Here is a 25,606-nt window from a genome sequence, read left to right on the forward strand (position 1 = left end):
CCTTCCAATGAATATTCAGGACTGATTTCCTTTAGAATTGACAGGTTGGATCTCCTTGCAGTCCAAGGGACAGGTTGTGACACAAGACTTTTTTCCAACTTTTTTCAGCTTTACCTGCTTTTCTTCAAAATACCACTAGATGGGGCCTTGTTTATATACTCATACCCCTATATCCTTGATTAAAAAGACTGGCAACAAATTATCTTGGCTAAACTGAATAGTAAACTTTGTGTAAAGTTCTTGGTGAACTATCCTTTTCAGTCAGTCTGATATACAAAAAAGGCCTGACATGATTTCTGACAAAGCTTAAACTTCGTAGTACATAATCAGGCCAAATTACTAACCCAGTTGCAGCAAATAGCTAACATAACCCTAACCCAAAGCAAATAAAGGCTGGCTTGACAATCTCAGAACTTAACAAAATGGAAAAAAACAAAAACAAAAAACTTACAAAATGGAAAGGAGAAAGGCAAAATTACTAACAAATGGCATATAGGGCTTGTGGTGTTTTGAATCCACACCAATTTGTAAACTTTCAAGAATTTTAGAATTTTATATGTGAAACAAAAAGTTCATCAAAAGCAAGTCAATCAAGCGAAAGTTCTAGAAATGTTAATCATCTCAACTATGGAAGACATTTGTGAGACTATGAAATAATATTAAACCTCTCACATCTAATCATATAGTACATTATATATTTCAAATATGTTAAATTGCTTTCCAGCACCTTTCAATAGACTAAATTATGCTTTGCCTTAAATTTAAGACAAAATATAGCTGCTTGTATACTTGCCTGAATCACAAACCTAATTTTCATTTTGTAAATAAAGAATACTAAAAATCAAACTTCCTTGAAAGTCCAGCAAACTAGATTATACAACCCAGTGAGTCAAATCTGTTTTACTATCTAAATTTACTGAGTAGCACAGCCAAAAATAAATGAACTTTGATAGATTCTAAAAGCTTCCCCATCCTCAATAAAATAGTAGTTTGCAAATTAGTCTCCAGTGGTCTTTAATCACAATAAACGTGATTTACTCATCTAAGAATTCTATCCAAGGACTTGCCTGTGGTACAAGTGGCTGAGAATTCCACCTGCCAGTGTGTGGGACCTGGGTTCAACACGTGGTTCAGGAAGATCGCATATGCCTCAGGGCAACTAAGTCCGTGCACTGAAACTGCTGAGTGCCCATGCTCCACAAGGGAAGCCACTGCGACAAGAAGCCCACACACTACAATAGAGAAAGCATACACGCAGCAACGAAGACCCACCCGGCACAGCCAAAACTGATGGTAAACAATTTTTAAAAGATTGTGATACACTTAAAAATTCTATCAGAGCTCCAAATATTATCCCATAGATTAGAAAATAATAATTGGTCAAGGAAATTGAAAGTCATTTTTTTTCCTGGATTAGTTTTTCATACTTACAGTTATTAATGTTCTTAAACCATCTTAATGAATCATTGGTTGGAAAAACTTTCATTAACCACCTCCAAGAAAGTGCTTCACTCCCCAAAGGAGCCAGCTGTGAACAATCTTGGTCATTATTTGAATTTCAGATAACAGGGTATCCCAGACTCTGCTTTTTCTTTTTGCCCCTGGCCTCATTGTGTCATGCGGGTCCTAGTTCCCTGACCCAGGCTTTGAGCCCAGGTCCCTGCGGTAGAAACGCAGACTCTGCTTTTATAGTAATAAAAGTTAACTGTCACTTCTTGAACATTTATTAAATAGTAGGCACTAGGCTAAACCTATAGATATGCTATGTTCACAACCCTGTGAGTTAGGATTACTATCTTTAACTCACAGGTAAGGAAAATGAGGCTACAAGAATTGAACTAAACTACAGTTGGCTGAGCCAGCATTTGAATCAGTTTAGATTCGAGTCCATGTTTGTACATAATATGCATAGTGCTTTCTAGTCACAGCATCTGGCCAGTTAACCATTGTCGATTATCATCTTCCACCTGAGAGGAACTCAGCAAAATGTCCTGCAAAAAGCAAGAAATGACTGATTTTGTCATGGTAATATATGACACCCTTTTTTCTCCACCACTAACCTTTCTTAAGCTAATGCAACCCACAAATCTGGCGAATGAAAGTTCACTAATAAGATTAAAGTGTTAGTTTGGAAATTATGGCTTGGTTAAATGCTATCAAGTCCTACCTTCTTTCGTAATCCTCTTGTGATAGTAAAGTGATAGCAAGTGCAACTAGATCCTCTAGATCCAGATTGTATCTATGATTTAAATGATAAAAATTCCTTTATCTTGTATTTATCAGCATAAAGAATATGTCTGTTTCCCCACAGACCTTGCATAAAACTGACATGCTACAATTATTTGCTGAGTAAATGATTGACACTTCATCCTCTTTGTTGTTTTCTAGTCACTAAGTTGTGTCCAACTCTTTTTGTTACTTAAGTGTGTAAGCAGTGTGTGTGTGTGTGTGTTAGTTGCTCAGTCGTGTCCGATTTTGTGACCTTATGGACTGTAGCTCACCAGGCTTCTCTGTTCATGGGATTTTCCAGGCAAGAATACTGGAGTGGGTTGCCATTCCCTTCTTCAAGGGATCTTCCCGACCCAGGGATTGAACCTGTGCCGAGTCTCCTGCATTGGCAGGCAAATTCTTCCCCCTGAGCCACCAGGGAAGCCTTCATTCTCTCTTACCCACACCTTATAAAATCTAACTCAACTACTCAAATTCCCATGGGTCTCCTAACAGTCCTTATTTTTCAGTGTTTGGTGCTTGGAGGATAAAATATTTTCCTTAATTTTGCAATGGTTGAGAAAGAAAGGAGTAGAATTATCCAGTTTTTCTGCCTGTATTCCTTTTCACTCAGTGTCCTCCACACTCACACATTATGTAACTTGTTGATGCCTTACACTGCTCTTCTGTGGTTCCATTTGTGGCTTCTCCTAGGTAACAGGGGTACAATGTGTCTCCTTACGGGGTTTCATCTCCCCCACTTGTGTGCAGTGGCTGAGTAAAGCCCCTGACCTCAAAGTTAAGAAAATTATTTTTTCTCTTTTCTTGGCCTTGCCACCCAGCTTGTGGGATCTTAGTTCCCTGACCAGGGATTGAACCAGCAGTGATAACGCCAACTCCTAAGCTAACCAGTGGACCACCAGGGAATTCCAAAAAAAATTAAACTTTCAATCTCTACCCCATGAACTAAAAACATGCTAGTCCTGAGGTAGTTTGAACTCCTCAAAGAAAATATCTAACATTATAGTTCTTTGTGAAGAATACAATTCCCAGTCATACCTTTCCTCAGAGTAATACTAATAAAATCAGTTCTTACATTTCTTTGACATACACTGTGGCTAAACCCAATCAAATGAGCAAGAAGCTTTTGTGAATTCTTGTTAATGTCAGGTATGAAATATATTAAATCTGAAGCATTTACACAGTTTACAAAACCTATCCTAGTTCCACGGCCCCAGGAGACCGGCATAAAGCCCTCTTTGTGAACTGCTCTACTTTTTAAGGCCTTTCTGGCATCTGAACAAGGTACATTTTGCAAAACATCAGACTTTGCATGAGAATCAAGGTTCCCATTTGAAAGATCTCCACTCATCAGCATGCTACAAGAAGCTGAAGGTTCTAGAAAGTGTCAAAAGGGCAAAGCATCACAGAAATGGAACTCAGAGAAACAAACTGCACTTATCTTGGCACCAGATAAGTGTATTCAGTTTTTTTTTTTTAATCAGAATTACTTCTTTATTGGAGTAAAGGAAGGAAAATTCACTGCTTTGTCCGTAAACAATAAAGTGATATTTTTACTTTGGTAAAACTAATCTCAAAGGCATTGGACCTAAATAGATTACCTGTTAACTATCTCTTATTAAAAGTAAAATCGCTCTGAATCTGTACCTTTATTCAAATTGTCATCTACTTTAAAGTCATTTGTATCCTCTCTTGTCCCTCCAAGAACTAGTTCCTCCTTTTCTCCTTAACTCCTTTGTGGTTGCTGAAAAGTTTGCTTTCATCCTCAGAGTCCTCAGGCTGCATTATGAGCCAAGAAATTCAAGTAAGAGTGAATGCAGGTTGTCTGGCATCCCCAGGGCAGCCACGGTGGTCCCTTGAGAAAAGATGCCTTTAGAGCTGGTCTCCTAACCAAGTAAACAGAGAAACAATGTGCCTTGTAGTCCTTCTAAATCAAGCCCTATGTCCCCTTTCATCAGTGTCCTGCTGATAATCATCCTGGGAATACAGAGAGAGATACAAAAGTAACAAACATGGGGAAATTGTAAGCCAGTCAGAGACTTGGGTTGACATCACTTACAGGCTATATCCATTCAATCATGTATTATATGATCCATTTAGTCAACAGTCATCACTGGAAGCCCATGAGGGCCAAGAACTAATAGGTATTAGGGATACAGTGCTGATCAAAAGAGACAAAGTCTTTGCCTTATTAGAGTTTTTTCTGATGGGGAGACAGTCAGTAAACAATCAAGTGTAACTATTATGAACCGACGGGTGCCCTCCCCCACGCCCAAATTTTTGTTTGAAGCTCTTAACCCACATTGTGACTGTATCTGGAGATAAGGCCTTTAAGGGGGGAGTTAATGTTACATTAGGTCACAAGAGGGGGCCCTAATCTGATAGGATTAGTGTCCTTATGCACGCCCAGAGAACAGACCATGTGAGGACAGGCTGAGAAGGCAGCCTTCCACAAGCCAGGAAAAGAGACGTCACAAGAAACCAATCCTGATGGCATCTTGACCTCGGAATTCTAGCCTCCCAAATTTTGAGAAAACTAATTTCTGTTATTTAAGCCACTTAGTCTGTGGTTTGATTATGGAAGTCTGAGCACACTAATACAGGAACATGATGTTGGGGAATAAGAATCATGGAGAAAATAAAATATAGCAGAGGGATATATAGTGATGGGGTGGTGAGCTGTGTTGAATGTGGAGACGAGGAAAGGCCCGGGGGGAAGACCATTCCAGACTGAAGTATTCTTGGGGAAATTAATTCCCTGACATGGAGACAAAGTATAGGCATGTGAGAAAGAGCCAGAAAGTCTGTGTGGCCCCAGCATGTCACCTGCAGCCCTTGCCATGGCTGCATCATGGGGAGGAAAGAGGTGGGAAACAGTTGGATTCAGAGTATATTTTCACGATAATTCGGCACTGCTCTATCCATTAGACATGGCACGCAAGAAAAAGAAGAGTCAAGGGCTCCGACGAAGCTATGCACTGGTCATTTCTGTGCTGTTTACTGAGCTGATAAAACAGCAGGAGGCACAAGTTTGGTGGGGAGGGGGTTCTAAGCATGAATTCAGTTTTGTACACATTAAAATTTGAGACTTGAGACTTCCCTTATGGTCCAGTGGTTAAGAATCTTCCTGCCAATGCAGGGGACATGTATTCGACCCCTGATTGGGGAATTAAGATCCCACATGCTGTGGGGCAGCTAAGCCTATGCACCACGACAGCTTGAGCCCTCACACTGCAACAAGGAGCCAGCACAGTAAAAAAAAAGAAAAAAAAATCTAATTTAATAAAATAAAATTTGAAGCATCTATTAGACATCCAAGTGGAGTTGTTGAATAGGCAGCTCAATAGACCAGCATGGAGCTCAGGGAGAGGTTAGGATAAGAGACATAAAATGATTGTTACCAGCGTTTAAGTGGTATTGAAGCACTGAATATCACAATCACTGCCACCACCTGCTTCTCAATCAACAAATCCATATTTAGGGGTTGGCAAGGAAGTAGGGGCCTAGTTTCCTATCTTTCTGCATCTTCTGTCCCTTCTCCGTCCCCTCAAAAATTACCATATTTGGCTTCAAGCCCTCACTTCAATAAGACTTCACCCTTGGGCCAATGCTACTGACTGGTCCACGCTGAAGCACATTCCCCAGTCACCTGTCAAGGTGGAGTCCTCCCCGTGGTGGAGTTTGGCTGCTTTGCCCGTGGTTGTAAACTCATTCTAGGCCTGCCCTCTCTAGAGCCTGGATCCCTGGAGGAGGTGAGCATTTTACCTAACCACCCGCCTGCCTTTCTTCTCATCATTCCACAGACCTGATGTCTTCACTGATTTTTTTTTTAATGGAGGAAAATTGCCTTACAATGTTGTGTTGGTTTCTGCCATACAACAATGCAAATAAGTCATAACTATACACATATCACCTCCCTCTTGAGACTCCCTCCCCTCCCCGCAACCTACCCTTCTAGGTCATCACAGAGCACCAGGCTGGGGTGCCTGTGTTATACAGCAACTGCTCACCAGCTATTGCTTTTATATGTGATAGTGTATATATGTCAATGCTACTTTCTCCATTCATCTCACTCTTTCTTTCCCCCACTGTGTCCACAAGTCCATTCTCTATATTGGAGTCTCCATTCCTTCCCTGCAAATAGGTTCATCAATTCCATTTTTCTAGATTCCATATGTACACATTAATAGATGATATTCGTTTTTCTCTTTCTGACTTACTTCACTGTATAATAGGCTCTAGATTCATCCACCTCACTAGAACTGACTCAAACTCATTCTTTTTACGGCTGAGTAATATTCCATTGAATATATATACCAAATCTTCTTTTCATCTGTTACTGGACATCTAGGTTGCTTCCATGTCCTAGCTATTGTAAACTGACTCTTGGCCTTTCTTCTTCAACTCCAGTACAGTAGGAAGGCAGTGAGAACAAATCTCTCTTATGAGACCACAGACCTCTTTCGTTAATGGAGAAAAAAAACAACTGCTTTAAGTGAATAAGGGAGAAAAATCCTGCCTCTGAGAATCAAAACGTCCCAGTGTAGTCTCCATGTACTATTGCCAATAAACAGAATGAAGAGGATGACCTTGAAAGGGGAGACTCCACAACCTGGCTTGGCTGAGTTATGGAGAATTACTCAAGAATGAGTCAGAGTCCAAAGTCAAATCTGGTGGGAATCTAAACCTGCTGCCACCCTGAAGTGCTACTGGTGGCCTAGGGGAGAGATCTTCAAACTGGGGTGCAAGCATCTGGAGCAGGACAAAGGGAACAAGTTAGTAGATGCTCATTTTCAGGCCCCTACAACTGAGCTGTTTGAGAAGGCTATTTATGACCTCATTCTGCTGTTTATTTGAAAGACCACTGCTCTTTCATTACTGCCCATTCTCACTTTAGAAAAGAATTCCTATCTAGAATATTATGAAGGCATTGATTTTGGATATAAAGAGTGGCTGCCCAAGGAACTATTCAAAATCTTAGTGTCAAAGAAAGATCCTTAAAATTATTTAACAAGACCATAATTCCGTGTTTTCCCTTAGCTTATACTGAATGTTCTACATTACCAGTTCTAAGATAAGCATTTTATCACATTGTAACCTCTGAAATCGGTGAATCTCCTGGGTTGGGAAGATCCCTTGGAGAAGGAAATGGCTATGCACTCCAGTATTCTTGCCTGTAGAATCCCATGGATAGAGGAGCCCTGCAGGCTATAGTCCACGGGGTCACAAAGAGCTGGACATGACAGAGGACTAACACAGTGACACACTCTCACATAAGCCCGGTGGCTATTGTTATTACCTGCTCTTGTGCATTTTCACAATCAGAACTTGTAGAATGCATATTGGTGGGACAGTGGAGCATTTTTTATCACTTCAGAAGCAGGGCTGTCGTGAGAAGGTGGACAGTGGGTGGTGAATCAGATGAGGTTAACAATGTTACTAAAACAGGAGACAAATTCTTTTGTCTAGAATAACTCTTAGATCAAGAAGTGCTCATGCTCAGACTCTGGTCATGTCCAGCTCTTCGCGACCCCATGGTCTACAGCCCATCAGGCTCCTCTCTGTCCATGAGATTCTGCCGGCAAGAATACAGGAGTGGAGTGCCATTTCCTCCTCCAGGGGATTTTCCCAGCTCAAGGATCGAACCCATGTCTCTTAAATCTCCTGCATTGACAGGCAGGGTCTTTACCATTAGCCCCACCTGGAGTTTCTAAATTTAAACCTACCACCAAGACATACACTCCTTGTTGCCAACACAGTTTTGATAACTTAAAAAGTTCTGTAAGGGCAGTCTGTAAGGAAGTACTCAATTCCCAACTCTCTCTCTTATTTGCTAGGTTGCCTGAAGGCAATTTTCCTTCATCTTACTTTCCTTGAACAGATACACGTTTGGGAGTAATTTCAACAGTATTCATACAATGAATCTTCTCTTCAAAAATTTGATAATGTGATCACTTCAACAGGAAAAAATAGAAGATAAGATATACATTCTGATTATAACTTTGTACAAATGCAAGCTTATATAGTAATAAGGTTCAGAAGTGAATTTTAAGTAATACCTACAATCTTATTTTCTGAATTGTTAAAATAACACTCCCAGAGCAACTCCCCTAACTGACCTCCACTTTAACAACCCAGCAAGTAACAAGTTCTCTCTCCTCTCTGTAAACTACTCTGCAGGATCCCCATGCACACCAACCACATACTAGTAGTCTATTTTCTGTGTATAAGCACTTTTGTTGCCATCTCTCTCCAGATCAAGCAAACAAAAAATCAGTATGAACACGAACTACAGAACCAATAGACTTGCACTAATGAACCTCTAAAAAACGTTTTACTCAACAATTTAAAAATACACATACTTTTCAAGTATACTCAGATCATTTAAACAAACTGCCCGTATATAGGAACATAAAGCAAATTTTAAGTAATTTTCAAGGACTGGAATTGTATAGATCTCACTTGCCATGGTGTCATCAAGTTAAAAATCAGTAATTGAAATATAACATTTGGAAACTGAGAGAATCACCTCTAAATAATCTGTGGACCCAAAGAAATATAATAATGGGAATTCAGATCTATCTTGTAATTAAATAATGTTTCTTTATTCTCCAAATCTATTATTAAATTGAAGATGCATCTTAAAATCAATTTAATGCATCTTAAAATCAATTTAATGTAGCTTAAAATCAATATAATAATGGAAATTAGAACTAAATGATAATGAAAATAATACTGTAGTCAATTCTATTATTGTCCCAAATAGTTTCTAACTTCCCTGCATAAAAATAACATCCCTGACACTTTCTCTGTCTTAACTATTTTGTTTTTCTTCATAGAACATTGCACTATATAAAAATTACATACTTGTTGGTTAACCTGTTTATGCTTTATTGACTCTGCCAAAGACTTTGACTTTGTGGATCACAATAAACTGTGGAAAATTCTGAAAGAGATGGGAATACCAGACCACCTGACCCACCTCTTGAGAAATCTGTATGCAGGTCAGGAAGCAACAGTTAGAACTGGACATGGAACAACAGACTGGTTCCAAATAGGAAAAGGAGTACATCAAAGCTGTATATTGTCACCCTGCTCATTTAACTTCTATGCAGAGTACATCATGAGACACGCCAGGCTGGATGAAGCACAAGCTGAAATCAAGATTTCTGGGAGAAATATCAATAACCTAAGATATGCAGATGATACCACCCTTCTGGCAGAAAGTAAAGAAGAACTAAAGAGCCTCTTGATGAAAGTGAAAGAGGAGCGTGGATAAAGCTGGCTCAAAGCTCAACATTCAGAAAACTAAGATCATGGCATCCAGTCCCATCACTCCATGGCCAATAGATGGCGAAACAGTGGCTGACTTTATTTTGGGGGGCTCCAAAATCACTGCAGATGGTGACTACAGCCATGAAATTAAAAAACACTTACTCCTTGGAAGGAAAGTTATGACCAACCTAGACAGCATATTAAAAAGCAGAGATATCACTTTGTCAGCAAAGTTTCGTCTAGTCAAGGCTATGGTTTTTCCAGTGGTCATGTATGGGTGTGAGAGTTGCACTGTAAAGAAGGCTGAGCACCAAAGAATTGATGCTTTTGAACTGTGGTGTTGGAGAAGACTCTTGAGAGTCCCTCGGACTGCAAGGCGATCCAACCAGTCCATCCTAAAGGACAGCAGTCCTGAGTGTTCATTGGAAGGACTGATGTTGAAGCTGAAACTCCAATACTTCGGCCACCTGAGGCAAAGAGCTGACTCATTTGAAAACACCCTGATGCTGGGAAAGATTGAGGGCAGGAGAAGGGGATGACAGAGGATGAGAGGGCAGGATGGCATCACCGCCTCAATGGACATGAGTTTGGGTAAACTTTGAGAGTTGGTGATGGACAGGGAGGCCTGGCGTGCTGCGAAGAGTCGGATACAACTGAGCGACTGAACTGAATCTGTTTATCTCCCTTAGCATAATGTAACTGTCTGGAGAATAGAAACTTCACCAGTGTATCTCAAGTTCCTGGCACAGAGTATTCATTAAATATCCACTGAATGAATGAATACTGTTAATACTTTACTATTTGGGTGTTCTCTTTATCAATATTAATTCTCTTCTTTAATATGGGTTTGTTTTTAGTTCTTCTCTGTTATTAATGTTGTAACACCCTTCTTTTTTTCATCAAAGCATGATCTACTTTTCCTATCTTTTAATTTTCACATCAGTTTATCTTATATTTATCTATTTCAAGCAACAAATTTTGCACATCTTTTTTTTCTTAGGACTGTGCCATGTGACTTGTGGGAATTCTAGTTCCCCGAACTAGGATTGAACCCAGGCCCTCGGCAATGCAAGTGCAGAGTCCCAACCACTGGACGGCCAGGGAAAGTGAAAGTGAAGTCGCTCAGTCATATCCGACTCTTTGCGACCCCATGGACTGTTGCCTACCAGGCTCCTCCCTCCATGGGATTTTCCAGGCAAGAATACTGGAGTGGGTTGCCATTTTCTTCTCCAGGAGATCTTCCTGACCCAGGGTTTGAACCAGGGTCTCCCACATTGTAGGCATATGTTTTACCATCTGAGCCACCAGACTGCCAGGGAACTGCCCGCATATCATTTATAATTCAAGGACTTTTGTCTTTTATAAACAACATAATGCGTTTACATTTTGCTGTCTTATTTCTGTAATCCTGCTTTATGTTCCTTAAGTTTTGTTTTCTTAGTATTTCCTTCCCTCCACTATTTTATAAAAGTTATTTATTTTCTCAGAGGAAGGGATAAGAAGTAGGGAATGGTGGAAGAAGTTACAAAATACCAACAACGACTTCCTGATCAAAAACTAGTAAGGCCTGGGACTTCCCTGGTGGTCCAGTGGTTAAGAAGCTATCTTCCAATCTAGGAGATGTGGGCTCAATCCCTGGTCAGGGAACTAAGATCCCACATGCTGTGTAGCAACTAAGCCTGCACATCACAACTAGGGAGAAGCCCATGCACTGCAATGAAGAGCCCACACTCAGCACCTAAGACCCAACACGGCCAAAAATGAATAGATACAGAAGCAAGGCAGGCCTATATTAGCTCGCATGTCTTCTTATGATACATTTCCACCAAATTCCCATCCTTAACCCCATTTTTCTGCTGCTTTCTATAATATGTGTTTGTTGGCTTGGGAGCTGGACCCTACAGGCCTACAAGGCCTGTGCTTGCCCAGCTTCAAGGCTGAAGAGCCTGGAGTCAGCAGCAGAGACTCAGTGTGTGACAGGCTGGGACCTGGGACCTTTGCTGCAATGTTTGCACCTGGACAAACGTCTCCTCAAACATAACACAAAGAAACTGCGAGGGACTAAACGTAACTGCGTGCATGCACAGTTCAGGCAAATTCTGGACAAAAATACAAAAGGACCAAAAAAACCCCAACTGCTGCTTCTGGAGAGCTGGGAGTAAAAACAGGGTTTCAGTCTCCATGGACAGAGGAGCCTGGTGGGCTACAATCTGTGGGGTCACAGAGTTGGACATGACTTAGCAAAAAAACAAAACAACCAGGGTGTGTCGGGAAAAAAAGCAAGGTACTGTGCATGCCCCCGGCACTCAACACCAACAAAGAGGTGAGCAAAACACCTAAGCCACCCCTACGGCCTGACCTCTGGACCACGCCTACCCTCACCCCATATAAGGAACCAGCTCTCCTCACCTCTGGGAGTGAGCAAGGGAACTGTTACTTGTTTTCTCTCCCCACTACTGTGACAGGCCTCTTATCAATTTGTGTTGACTAGGGAAGGCCAAGAACCCTGGTTGGTATCAAATGGTTTAATGGTTCATGGGGACTGAAGCAAGGTCCTGGAGTGACACCCCACCATGGGCAGCGGTGGGTCTATGCCAGGGTGCAGGGAGATGACCAGTGACAGGAGAATTGACATCAGGTGGGCTCATTAGTTACCAGGGAATCTAGTGGAAGGGCACACCACTCACCGCCTCCTGATACAATCGCCAGCTGGGGCCCGGGGCAAGCCTGCAGGAAGGTTAGCCAGGTACGCAGGGTGCTGGTAGGGCAGGCACAGGATGCACAAACAGCAGGAGAGCAGCCCTCTTGAGTGGCCTGACCATTCAGTGGTAAACTTGACAACCTCATCCTTATGTTACACAATATGAAGTTGAGATTTTTGACTGAACTGGAAAAGTTCATCGCACATCACCGAGAATGAGAGCAGTTGATTGGACTTTGCATCTTCCCTGTGGAGCAGAGAAGGATGTTTTTGTTTAAATGAGAGCAGCTGTGCGGTGCTGTTGTTGCTGGTGTTCTTTGGACGTACAGCTAAAGGAGTGGCTGCAAACGTGGAGCGCCAAAGAGAGGGGCCCTTGAGGATGGAGTGGACTGGAGCTCATGAGCTTTCCTGAACCTCCTTTCAGTTTCCCTTTTTAGTGTAACTACACTTTCCAGGTTCACGGAACCTCGGGTTTTAAAGGCAAGTTGGGTTCTGCCAACTAAAGGTCCGGTGCCAGTTTTTTTCCGCAGCACTGCTTTGATGTTCAGCATTTGCTTCGGAGGTGTCAACAGGATTGGCTGTAAAGGTGGTGGCAGCGTAGCCGCCAGTGTCCTTGGAGTCCAAGGCCCAAGGAAGTCTGACTCCCTCCCTTCCTAGCAGAAGGAGCAGTTCTGCTGGCTACTGGTAGCATTTATTTGGAGTTTTCCTGGCGACCCATCGTCAAAGAGCCTTGACCTTCTAACGATTGAGACATCTGACTTCCTATATTCAGTCCTTTTCTGCTTAAACTAATGTTTCCTGATCCTTAAAATCAAACCCTGATTGATAAACTGAAATATCCAGAATTCCGTATCTTTTACCAGATTCATGTCATTTCAGAGAAGTTTTTAAAATGTTTAGTCAGAACTTTTCCCACTCAGTGATAAACCTAGTTTAGTAAAAAATTAACCTTTGGAGCTAATTATTCCCAGTTATTCTGAGTATAAAAGCATGCTACAAAATGTAGTCAAACAAGCTATTTCATCTTTTAAGGAAAAGAACTTTCTCCGAGTTTCAACACAGCTATTCTCTGATGGTTTTTAAGTGATTGGACAGGAATGTAAAAGTATTGCAGTCTGATATTCAGAAATGTCAGGATTTTCATATTTTTTATTTTCCAAACGTCAGTTTAAAAGAACATTAAAAGCATCAGTAATACAAATCTGGCCTAATGATTAACATCAGAACAATTATAAAATGTTTGAATCACATACTTTGCATCACAGTAAAGCATCAAGAGAACTAATTAATATGCCCTGCTTAATTAGTCATATAAGTGAATTCTCATTACTTTTAGAAAAGTTTTCATTTTAGCCCTTATGGAGAAGTTATATATGCCTATTTATATCTTTGTCTCCAGGTAGATATAGATATGGCTAGACATATATAACTTATGAAGAGACAAGTTATATATTCCTACCTCTATATCTATATCTACATATACCTACATATAGACATAGATACAGAGATATAAAGAATCTAGTCCAGTATGTACTTCATGCAAGTTAAATCCATAATTTCTTGATGAGCATAAAGAGACTGAAACCTCATATGCACATGCTTAATTTTCTTTATGCTACAATTTTTACCTGCCAAACATGGGTCAAATCGTCTCAAACTCAAAAGTCACAAAGGAAACCTGTAATTTTTAGATTTATAAGTACAATAGAAATTTTTTAAAAATATCTTTTATTGAGTCACATTTGAAATGCCTGGACAAAAAGAGATTCATACCTTAAAAAATATGAAATAGCTTCTTGATTAATGTTATTACTTAAAAAGCTGTTTGACTTATTGAAATAAATACCAGCTTCTGAATTTAGATAAATGTTTAATTCCTAATTTGCCACAATTCTTCAAATGATCTTGGGAGAGGATATTAGATTTCTTAATTCTTTGTTAAAAAGAGATTATATACCAACCTATTTCATGGTAATATTAACAAATGAAAACAGAGTTGTATTAAAAATATAAAAGCACAATTGAAATAGGTCATAGTGACTTCCAAAAATAGCATTCAATTACCAAAAAAAAAAAAAAAGTGGGAATGGATATTTTTTCTTCTGTTATAAAATTTAATAGCAAAAATAAAGGATAGAAGGGAGAGAGGGAAGGGAAGAAGAGAGTCCTAAAAAGTGAATTTAAAAACAAAATAAAACCCATATCTCATACTTAAACCTCGGAAATAGAAATGACTGATACTGGAAGGTCAGAAATATCAGACAAGACTGAGGAGAGTTCTAGTTGAGTATTAGCTGTCTTCTCCATGCCTCTCATAATCTCTGATTTTAGGAACAGCATGGGAGAGGATGCTATAACCTGAACACCTTTCATCCAAAGGGACAAAGTGCCTTCCAATCTGTAATAACAGTTCTTGAATATAACAATTTATAAAGATAGGTTTTGTATCTTGATGCTCATCTTTTCTAGAAGCTATAGTTCCAAAATTGTACTGAGTTCAAAAGTCAACTACATCATGAAAACATTTTCACATAAAAAAATAAGTTTACAGTTGTTATGCTAGGCATCACTGAGTATATAATAAAATTAGTCTTAAGTGTAGAAATACTTAATCTATTTCCCCTTACTGCCCATTTCCAGTTTAAGATTCATGGGAGAGAAGTAACACAATTAGTTTGAAAACAGAACATCTTAAGAATTTTTCTACCATGGTAATATATAAACAAAGATCAAAAAATTTTTTCTAAATAGTTACTTAGATACTTTGTCAGGTTGTGAACAAACCATTCTCACATATAAGGAAAGCATAAGTTGAAACACCCCCATTTCATCCTTACGCCTTCTTAGACAATAATTAAAGATTGTCTAGCACATAAACAGTCTAGCCCACTTCCCACATAACATAACAGCACCCTGATGAGATGACCACAGTTAGCGCCTACTCTCCCAGGAAGAGCATCACTCTACTATAGATGCAGTCCTCTTCACTAAGTTTCTTGGGTAAGATCATTCTGAAATAGAATAATTCATTTTTAGCAAGAAAAAACAGATTTCTTTTCAAAAGAACTGTACAGCTACTCAGCTGACACAAAAGAATAATATCTATAATTAGAAATGGTAATAATCATAATACTCTATTCTTAGATGACTGTCTTATGAAAAGAAAGTAATGCTTGTGCAGTTTTGGAAAATATAGCTATAAATAATACATTTCTGATTTAACAATGTATTATTTATTCCAATAAGCCTGCTACCAAAAAAAAAAACATTGACACCATTTGAACACTTCAAAGGATTAAAATTTATAATTCAGTTAATAAAAAATAATATCTCAGTAAAGACGATACTTTCATTGTCTTTAAAAAAATCCAGCTCACACTTCAAAGAATCATAACATTGACTCAAATGATCATAATCAGTTCCTTCCCTACTTTAATACAGTAGCAAAACCATTCCCTGGCATCTATTTAAAAATTTAGTACAAAAGATTGGAGTACAGGTCCGGTGTAAAATAATAAACTTTTTCATCAACACTTAAAATGTCAGGAAACTGCAAAGCAAACCAAGAGATGCTAATACTTCAGAGAAAATCTTTTCTAAGTTCTAAGTGTCAACTGTCTAGGTCTTTAAGTTTTGATGTACCTCTGATATCCCAAAATTTTAAAAAAATCAATTAGTGTCAGAAACCAAAACAGTTTATAGAAGATTCGCTAGCCTCCACGACTCTAAACAGAGGGGACTGGAATCTGCTTGGCTGATGTGCTGTCATATTCTTGCATTAAATCATTAGTGGTGTGATAATGCATGGCAATATATGAATTGGCAAACCCAAAGGAGTTTACTGGCTGTAAGTTATGTGGGATGCCCTCCTCCTGGGATGGGCTGCTGTTGTAGATACTGTAGTACGGCTCAATCCGAGTGTTGATGGGGGTGGAGCTGCTCTGCCCATAGTGTTGATGTCCAGCAGACATCTTGGGACTGACCACACTTTCCTTTGAGTGACTTGGGCCACAGGCCTGGTCCACAAATTTCTTCTGGGGTTTTGGAGACAACATGTAGGCAGAGTTCGTTTCATGATGGGAGGATTTGTTTCTGTTGACTTCGAGGTTCCCTTTGCCCATGGCACGAAGTCGGGTCTTGTGTTTGCAGCAGAAAAAACCCAGGCCAATGTACTGGAGGCACCAGAGCACTTTCCTTCTCAGCCCTGCACTGTTCCGAGAATATATAAAAGGGTTTAATCCTGACTTGAGAAATATAAGCGTAAACCCAAACAGTTCAAACTGGTAAAGGATGAAGCTCCCATTGCTGGACAGAACCACCTGCACCAAGGAAATCCCCAGCGGAAGACAGCATAGCAGGACCGACAGCACGATGACCACGCAGGTGACCACCGCCTTGGAGTCCTTGGCCGTGGACAGATTGACAGCCGACACCAGCTGCGGCCGGCTGGCCGCAGGGGCTGGCAGCTGGTTGGGACTCTTGGTGTATCCGTGGGTCTGAACGTGCTGCAGTTTGTTGTAAGTCTGGTTCCTGTACAAAGCCGGCATGGGACACTGGATGGGCTCGCCGCCTCCCTTCACGGGGGCCCCCATGAAAGGCTGTGGTCTGGAAGCGTCCACGGTGATCACAGCGGGGCACTTCCTGACTTGAGCATTCTTCCGCAGTGTCTGAGCGATCATGACATAGGACACAGAGACCACCGCCACACAGAAGGTGAAGTCGACCACGTAGAGAGACAGGATGGCTTTCCCTTCTCCGGCGATCAGGCTGGACATGGGAAGGCAGAAGTGTGACTTGCTGGTTTTCAGGGTGGCCAAGGTGGCGAGGGTGAAACTGGTGGTCCAGAGGAGCAGAGTGAGCAGCAAGGTGCAGGGGAAGGAGGCCGTGCGGTTGGGCTGCTTCCCCAAGACCATGCGGAGCCGGTGCAGGGCAATCACCGCCACTGTCTTGAGGGACATGATGATGAAGCCGGAGCTGGTGAGGTGGAAGGTGAAGCAGAAAGTGTCCGGGATGCCACTGGCTGAGCTGAAGAACAACACGAAGGTGAACATGGGGGCCGTCACGCCACAAATGAAGAGGTCACAGAAGGACAGGTTCAGGATCATGAAATCAAAGTTGGTTCTGAATTTCCTGAAGGCCGGGTCGAAGAAGGACAAGAAGACAATGAAGTTGCCGTAAGAGCCCAGGCAGAAGATGATTGCGAGCAGAAAGGTACAGGTCACCAAGGTGGCCGCGTGGACGGGTTCCTGGAGACCCTCCCGGACGCCGGTACTGTTCCCCCCCTGGGCCTGAGGCACATGGAGCAGGGTGGTGTTGGGCGCATCCTGAAGGTGGCCCGTTGAGTTCATCTTCAGAGACGACTCTTCCTTCTGTGGGAAGGCAGTCAGGGCCTCAACTCACAGACGAGCGACGACTGACAAAAGGGGCCCAAGGCAGAAAAGCCTGCGCAGGAAAATGCACCCCCAGAAACAGAAAGGAATGAATGGAGACAGCAGAGTGATCTCGTGATCTTTTACAAAAGCACTAGGCTTTTTCAGCTCTGACCCAGTGCCCAGAAAGCATTTCTCCGCCCGAAGCCCCACACAGAAAAGACACAGGCACCTTGAAATACATTCATCCAGCTAAGTTTAGATTTAAGGACACAGGGGTTTTCAAACTAGTTTAAGCATCAGCTGGAGAGCAGGTTAAAAAAAAGGAAAGAGATACTGAGGCCTCGCCCCCTTGAGATTGTGATTAAAGGGTGAGTGTGCAGACGTTACCTTCAGAAACTCTGATACCAGACACTGGACACCAAGAATATAACTCTCCACCAAAGAGATCACAGTCTAGTTGGGGCAGATCAATCTAACTATGTAATTACAGCCAAATGTGGCAAATCAACTGATGGCAGCGCAGTGTGGAGAGAAGAGACGGGGGGATTGATCCAGGCCAGGGAGCAGGCTGAGAGAGGCCAAGGGGGTCTTCATGAGGAGGGGCTAGGTGGGTGAAAGGTGAGGGGTATGAAGTGGGGGACAGACAGGCTGGGAGAAGGGAGCAGGTCTTCGCTCCTCTGTTCATGGAATTCTCCAGGCCAGAATACTGGAGTGGGTTGCCATTCCTTTCTCCAGGGAATCTTCCCAACCCAGGGATTGAACCCAGGTCTCCCGTACTGCAGGCAGATTCTTTACTGACTGAGCTACAAGGGAAGCCCATAAGAAAGAGGGTACCACTGAAGTATACTGTGGCCTTTTACATAACTTCCACATATCACTAACAAATCCGATTTCTTTCTCTAGGAAGAACCCTTTATTTTCCATTATTTATATATTCCCCCTGCTTGTGATTTCTTGGCCAACTCCATATTCTCCTCTGGAAAAGACCTTTGTGTAGGACTATATAAATGGAAGTAATGAACGATGTTAGAATTCTATTTGAGATTTACCAGTTTGCTCTGTAAAGTTTATATAAATGTGAGTTATCATGATCCCAGCAGGAATATCCTCATGATGAAGCAGGATGCATGCATTCACCCAGTTTTTTATCTACGTGTGCGTACTCTCTGCCAGTTTTACACCAGGTACTCTGGGTGCATAGATGAGCACAACACAGTATCTATTTTTAAAGAATAACTTATTTTTCTTTTTGGTCTTTTAACTTTCTCTTCCCATCTTGCAATGAGATTTAAAATACCTTCACACAGTCTTTTGTTGTTCAAAATCACAAAGCCCCATTGGCCTGGTGTCACCCTATTCCCAAAGATGCTTCCAGTGGTACATCCAAAGCTCTTGGCAACCGAAAAGAATGTGCTTTAATCCAGCATTTTAAGAATAACCAGTGGTACTGGGGAGGTCCATGGGTGATGTTCAGAATATTTAACCACCAGCTCAAGCTGAGTCCCAGGGCCTCCAGTGAAGCCAGGGGTAAATCCTTTAGTTGCTGAATTATGGGGTATAGAGGAAGGGGCCTGATCAGTGAGGGATTACTGGGAGCTTCAAGCAGGAGTTAGGAACCACCCAATACAGAAGTCTCCAAGCATTCAGTAATAGGTACACCTGTGCCAGTATCAGACACATTTCAGTTCTGGGGAGATCCATAAAACTAACTGGTGTCCTTCATGAAGGAAGAAGATAACCTCTTGTATATTCTCAATGGTCAAAAAGTACAGATCATGAAAATATCATATTTCTCCACTGAGAAGTGGAACTAACTTTTCTGTACTTCCCTTGTAAGAGTTCTACGGGAGAGAAGAACTAGTCCTGATCTTTAGTTTCCTGATTTAGAATTAAAAATAGTAATAATGGGCAGCTTATTGTTTTCACTTAAAGACTGTGTGCCTGTGTTCTGAACACTTTATGACACCTGTGTAGTGAAAGAAAAAAAAAACATTTACTGTTAAGTTTTTGTTAATGGGGAGATTGGGGTTAACCAATGAAGAAGGAAGTAGAAGAGAAAATCCAATTTGTAGAAGCAGAAAGGTGATACTCCTCTTTACAGAAAATCCCCCTGACTCTGAAGAGGGAAGCAGGAATTTGGTTTGGGAAAATTAGAAGGATGAAGTCTGGAATTCAGATGCTGAGAGAAATATCAAGTGAGTAATAATAAAGAACGGGGTGGGCTTCCCTGGTGGCTCAGTGGTAAGACTCTGCCTGTCAATGCTGAAGACACAGGTTCAATCCCTGGTCCAAGAAGATCCCACGTGCCTCGGAACAACTAAGCCTGTGTGCCCCAACTATTGAGCCTGTGTTCCAGAGGCTGGGAACCACAACTACTGAGGTCATCGGCTGCAACTACTGAAGCCTGTGAGCTCTAGAGCCCCTGCTCCACAAGAGAAGCCGTCATAATGAGAAGCCCATGCACCTCAACTAGAGAGTAACCCCTGCTCTCTGCAACTAGAGACAAAACCCATGCAGCAACAAAGAGCCAGCACGGCCAAAAATAAATAAATAAATGAAAATTATTAAAAAAAAAAAAAAAAACAAAGAAGTGGTTGATGGAAGTTATGAAGAGTCCAGGCTGGGAAACATTTGGAAAGGGGAAAATAGAATGATGAAGCATCAACATTAGCCAAAGATAAGAGGCAGAAGGAAAAAAAATTTTTGGAGAAGTTGAGGGGCCACTTTTACTTTCTCTCCAATTATAATTTTTTCAATAGATTGATAAAAGAATTCTGAGTCAGGAATTCTGGGGCAGTATCATCATTAGTATGTTCCCTTTACTAAGTGCTTGTGATGTGCCAGGCACTGATCCCAATGCTCCACACTATTAACTTATCAAGTCGTCACAACCCTAAGACAGACAGTATAATTTATCTCTATTTTATAGATGAGGAAACTTAGGCAGAGAGAGCACCTATCTTAAGGGGCAGAGCATGGATCTGAACCTAAGCAGTTACTCTCTAAAGGCTGCACACCACCAAGCTAAACAAAAAAGCAAAGCAATCAAGGTAGGGAGTCCCAGGTCAGAAGACAGTTACAGCAGCTATAATGTATTGGGTGGTTATTATATGCCTGACCTCTACTAGAAGCTTTACATAGGTTATCAAATTTTATTTCATTCTCATTATAATCCTATGAAGTAGGTATTGCAATTCCTTCCCAACTCAAAGTTCCATGTACATATATCTGTACATATGTTTGCATGTACCTTTTTGGCAAGGTTGAAAAATTATGGCTTGGTATAAGGTAATTATAAATCACTCTGATTTGGGATAATTAGGAAAAAAGGAAGGAATCAGAGACAGGGAAGAGAAAAGAGAGAAAAAGAAGAAGACATATCAGAAGTAAAGGTTTTGGCAGAGAAACTTTTGAAATAATAAGGAAGTGAAGGGAAAGTAAGCCTAGGTCTTAGTACTAACTTTTGAGACTTTAAGAAAAAGGAGGCTGAGATAACAATTTGGGACAAAGCTATGCTGGCAGAATTATAAAACTCAGTTATTTGGGGTGGGGTGTAAATGAATGCATCTGCTACTTATTCCTAAATATTAAATAGAGGTTACCAACATTCTTTTCAATGCAAACATACGAGCTACTGTTCATCTCTGGGAGCATAAATAGGGCCTAGAAGAAGATGCAATAAAAATAATAAAATCAGAAAAATTTTAAGTTGGAACACCAGTCTTAAGAAGAAGGCATATTAGACACAATAAGAAGGAATGAAATCATATCATATGCATCTTATTACAACTAAGGAGAGACCCTCAAGTAACTAGCAAGTGAGGAATAGTAAGTGAAAATGTACATCAATGATTTCTCCTTATGATATGTGTGAAGAGCCTCTGATAATTTAGTGTGCTATCTTAATATTTTAGTAATATTCAAACATTTTACATGATCTTCTACAAGTCAACTCATGATCTGGTTTCTTCCAACACTTCCCCCCTCCCAGCACCCCCATAATGCCTTCAATTCCTCCAGGGCAGGCATTTTCAGAGTTTAACCCTCACAAGAGAACAAGGTTTTGTACTAGGGTTATTACTCCCACTGGATTTGTATTGAGATATCTGGAAAACGTCAGGGAAGTCAGATGACTTGTCCAAGGTCACTAAGATTCAAGCCAGACTTATCTGCATTTCAGAGGCCATGCTCTTTCTCCCCACTTTTGAAGCCCGGAGCGGCTGATGCAGTCGGGTGGGGTCGGTGGATGAGGGAGAGGGGAGACTGTGGAGCACCCTCCTGAGGATGGGGCTGGACTAGGAGACTGCAGGGAGGGCATGGCGACCCCGATCGGGAACTTGAGAAGGGTAGGGGCTGCGGGGCTGGAGAAGGTTATGGTGAGGAGGGCCTAGGCCGGTCTAGGGAAGCATGTAAAGGATTCTGGAAAGGGTCGGTGAGGTGAGGAGGGTTCAGGCAGGGAATGGGCGCTAGGGGAGGGGATCCACCGGCCCCGCGGGGCCCGGGGACGCGCAAGGCAGGAGCTAGATGGTTTCTCCGCAGGCCTCGCCAGGAGCGCAGGTGCGCGGCGGCCGGGCCCGGACGCACGCGGCTGCCGGCTCCCTCACCCGGCGGCCCTCCCGGTCCCCGCGGGGTCGTCCTCCTCCGGGGTCCCGCGGCCTCTCACCTGCCTGGTGGCCTCAGCGCCGCCCCTCCTCCTCCATCTCGCAGCCCGGACCCCAGCTTCGCCCGCCGCCCCGGCGGATGCCGAGCCGGAGGCATCATGGCCATCGCCGCCGCCTCCGCGCATCCCGGGTGCCGCGGCGAGCCGGGGCGCGGAGGCGCAGTCACGGAGACGCCGAGGGCGCCGCCCCCTCCGCTGGACACTCGGGCTCTGTGCCCCGCCTGCCCCCGCGCCCCGGCCGCCTCGCGGGCCTCGTGGTGTACCCGGACCGGCAGCTCCCGCCGCCGCGACCTCCGTCCCCCGCGCCGCGCGGTCTCAGGCGCGCCGTTTTGCCGCTCGGGAAGTGGGGGCTCCCTGAGGCTGGCAAGAGTTGACATATGGAGGAAGAGGGGGGCGGACTGCGTGGAGAGGAGGGCAAAGGTGGGGGCGCCGATAGCACACAGCGTGATCCATGGGGGCCTTGGCCTTGGAGAGTGGAGACCGTGGACAAGGCGGGTGGTGGCTCACGTCGGTCTAAGCGGGGTCCAGGGCCTTCCCTGGGCTTCTGGCCCGCCCGCCGCCGCCCACCTCTCCCCATTCCTGGTGCTTCCAAGTGCGCCTGCCTAGCTCCTCTCTACGCTGCAGCTAGTACTTTGCTCCCAGATTAAACTGGCGTCGCCTTCCATGGTGGTACCTGGAGACCCAGAATTTGTAAATCGCATCATTATAACAGACTTCAAATCAAACCAACTTTAACGTCGTTTTTTCTTTCCTTCTCTCGGCTCACTGAGAGAGAAGTTATCTATTAGGAAACAAATGCAAATAGCAAAGAAACTCCCCATGCAAATGGCTAGGGAATGGGCAAAAGCCAAGAAATCACAGACATCACTCAATGCCATGTTGAATGTCAAACATCTTGAAAAGCCATGTATGCAAAACTAGCTAAGCTAGTTTTAGTAAGAAAGAACAGGAACCAAAAAGTAACCAACCTCCCATCCTACAGTCCAGTGTGTCCAAAATAATGAACTCATTATGTGGGTTGTAGTCTCAAGAGCAATCAAGTAGCATTCCCAAGCATGTTTGCTACTCAGAGACAAAAGAGGGTTAAGCCCTTTTTCTGCTTCATTGTCCCAGCCTGCTAACTAGGATCTTGAAAATTCCATTCAAGTGAAGTACTTAGGATATTGCCATTTAAACTCTTTTATTTTGGCTAATGGTTATCTTTTAAAACAGAACTGTTTGGTACCAACAAGTACCAAAGAATTTGATTTATGCATATAACATATGTTCCCCAAGTCACCACCCCCCACTCTGCTTTCATCAAAAGAAAAATCAAGAGGGCTGGATAATTTAGGTGGCAGATATTCTGTCCAGGAGTTGACTGTGCTATCAGAATTTACAAATAACTTCAAGGAAAATTTCCAACTTCCACATAATAGTCTACTGCCCTACCACTTGCAGCAATTCTAATTTATGTTGTAATGGTGACCTCAGAGGCTAGAAATAATAAACCAAAGAACACTGTTTAGTATTTAGAGTGGAAATGCCATTCGAAGTGGAAACTAACCAAATGTCACACTCCTCTCCATATAAATTAGCTATTGCATAATTTCCAGCTCGTTTCCAGGCATGTGGCCATATGACAGAAGGATATTACAATAGGTCCTGGCTAGAATGCCAAGAATTACACCTATGGGAAAAATTACCTCATACTGGACACACACACAAAGTCACAAGTTGTAAAGGATCAGGCGATCTAGAAGAGAGTATCTGGAATCACCAGTTCCAAAACAAGTATCAACAAAACTAAAGCTACTATAATTAGGTCTACAGAATGTACCAGGAGTGTGTCAGATTGGAAAGAACACTGGCTTCACAGTCAGAAAGTGGAAAATCTACAAATAAACAAGCAGGGCTGACTAAAAATATGTTAAGATAGGAATAGACTATCAGTTTGAAGGGAAACTACCGCTCTGGTACACATTGACAGTGGAAACTGACGTGCACTTTGAGGAAAGAACATCAGAGCCATAAAAATGTTTAAATTCATGACCCACAAATCTCACTCCTTGGAATTTATCCTAAGGAAATACTTGAATATAAGGTAAGGTTTTAAGCATGAAGGTATGAAAATATTCACTGTGGTGTGATCTGCAGCAAAGAAAGCTGAAAACCTTGATGTTCAACTATGGTAGAATACTCCAGTTACAGTAACAGGACAGGTGGCCTTTGGCCACAAAAACAACTATGAAGACCTACAGAAAGTTAATTTTTCCAGTCTTTTCTGGCCACATTACTAATTATTCACAGGAAGAGAAGTAGGTAGGTTTTCCTCCCAAATTTTGAAACACAGCTTGCAAAGTCTTTCTTTTTTAAAGGATGCACTTGGAAACTAAAGATGATTTATTGGCTCTTAGAACAGTAAGAATACAGGCTTTCTCTTCCCCTTACTTCTCCCTGCCACTCACCCCCACCCCAAACCTGCCTTAACTAAATCTTCCAGGCCCAATCAGCAGTGAGTTCCAAACTTTGGTCTGCCTTCACACACCTTCCCCCAAGGCCTTAACACTGGCCTCCCCTTAAAATGGTTCCAGCTATCTTTCTCTACTCTTTTGAATGCAGCATATTTAGACAACAGTTACCATTCATCCCTTTTCTCCCCCTCCTCCTTTTCATTTCTGAGGTCACTGACAGAACGTTTAGGAGTTAAGTAATTCACAATATAAGCAGTTAGGGTATCAAAATAATAAGCAACTGCTAAACCTGGTATTAGAATCACACGGGGCATTTTAAAAACTCTTTAAGGTACCTTGATTTTAGGTCTCGAATGGGCCTTCGGTGTCTTTACCAGGGGTTCTTAATCATCACACAACTGAAGCACTGACAGAAGTTTATATTTTTAAAAATGCCCCACTTTAGGAACCTCACCTAAATACAGCTTAGCTAGGACAAAACTGAAGTGGTCAATATAACATAAAGCCTCACTGCTCAAACTATGATTTCGGGACCAGGTATCAATATCATGAGCTGGGAGTATGAACTGAAATTCACATTCCAGGCCCATCAATCTGAGAATCAATCACCCAGATAAGTGTCAAACTTTCCATGCCGACAAAAAACACTCACGTGCCTAATGAACAGGGTAACCACTAGCCACAAGTGGCTAATGAACATGTGAAATGTGGCTATTGACACTGAGTAATTTTTAATTTCAATGTAAACAGTCACATGTGGCTACGAGCTACTGTAACTGGGCAGGTGTGATCTAGATGATTCACTCTGGTGAGAGGGCATGAATTTATGGATCCAGATCTATGAATGCAAAAGGAATCCACAAGTCACTGGCTCCAGAACTGTCTTCTCCTTGTAATGAAGACCAAAAACCAGGTG

General features: G+C 42.2%; 1 protein-coding gene across 1 annotated transcript; it reads right to left on the reverse strand.

The window, feature by feature from the left end:
- Window positions 1–13,336: 13,336 nt before the first annotated feature.
- Window positions 13,337–22,787, reverse strand: GPR75 (G protein-coupled receptor 75). The gene is made up of 2 exons (XM_020876633.2): window positions 22,241–22,787; window positions 13,337–17,647 (listed from the first exon to the last, which is right to left on the reverse strand). The coding sequence occupies exon 2, from the start codon at window positions 17,551–17,553 to the stop codon at window positions 15,931–15,933; it is 1,623 nt and encodes a 540-aa protein (XP_020732292.2). The 5' UTR covers window positions 17,554–17,647; window positions 22,241–22,787; the 3' UTR covers window positions 13,337–15,930.
- Window positions 22,788–25,606: the final 2,819 nt, after the last annotated feature.

Source organism: Odocoileus virginianus, chromosome 2 (genome assembly GCF_023699985.2).
Source record: "Odocoileus virginianus isolate 20LAN1187 ecotype Illinois chromosome 2, Ovbor_1.2, whole genome shotgun sequence".
NCBI classification, from domain to species: domain Eukaryota; kingdom Metazoa; phylum Chordata; class Mammalia; order Artiodactyla; family Cervidae; genus Odocoileus; species Odocoileus virginianus.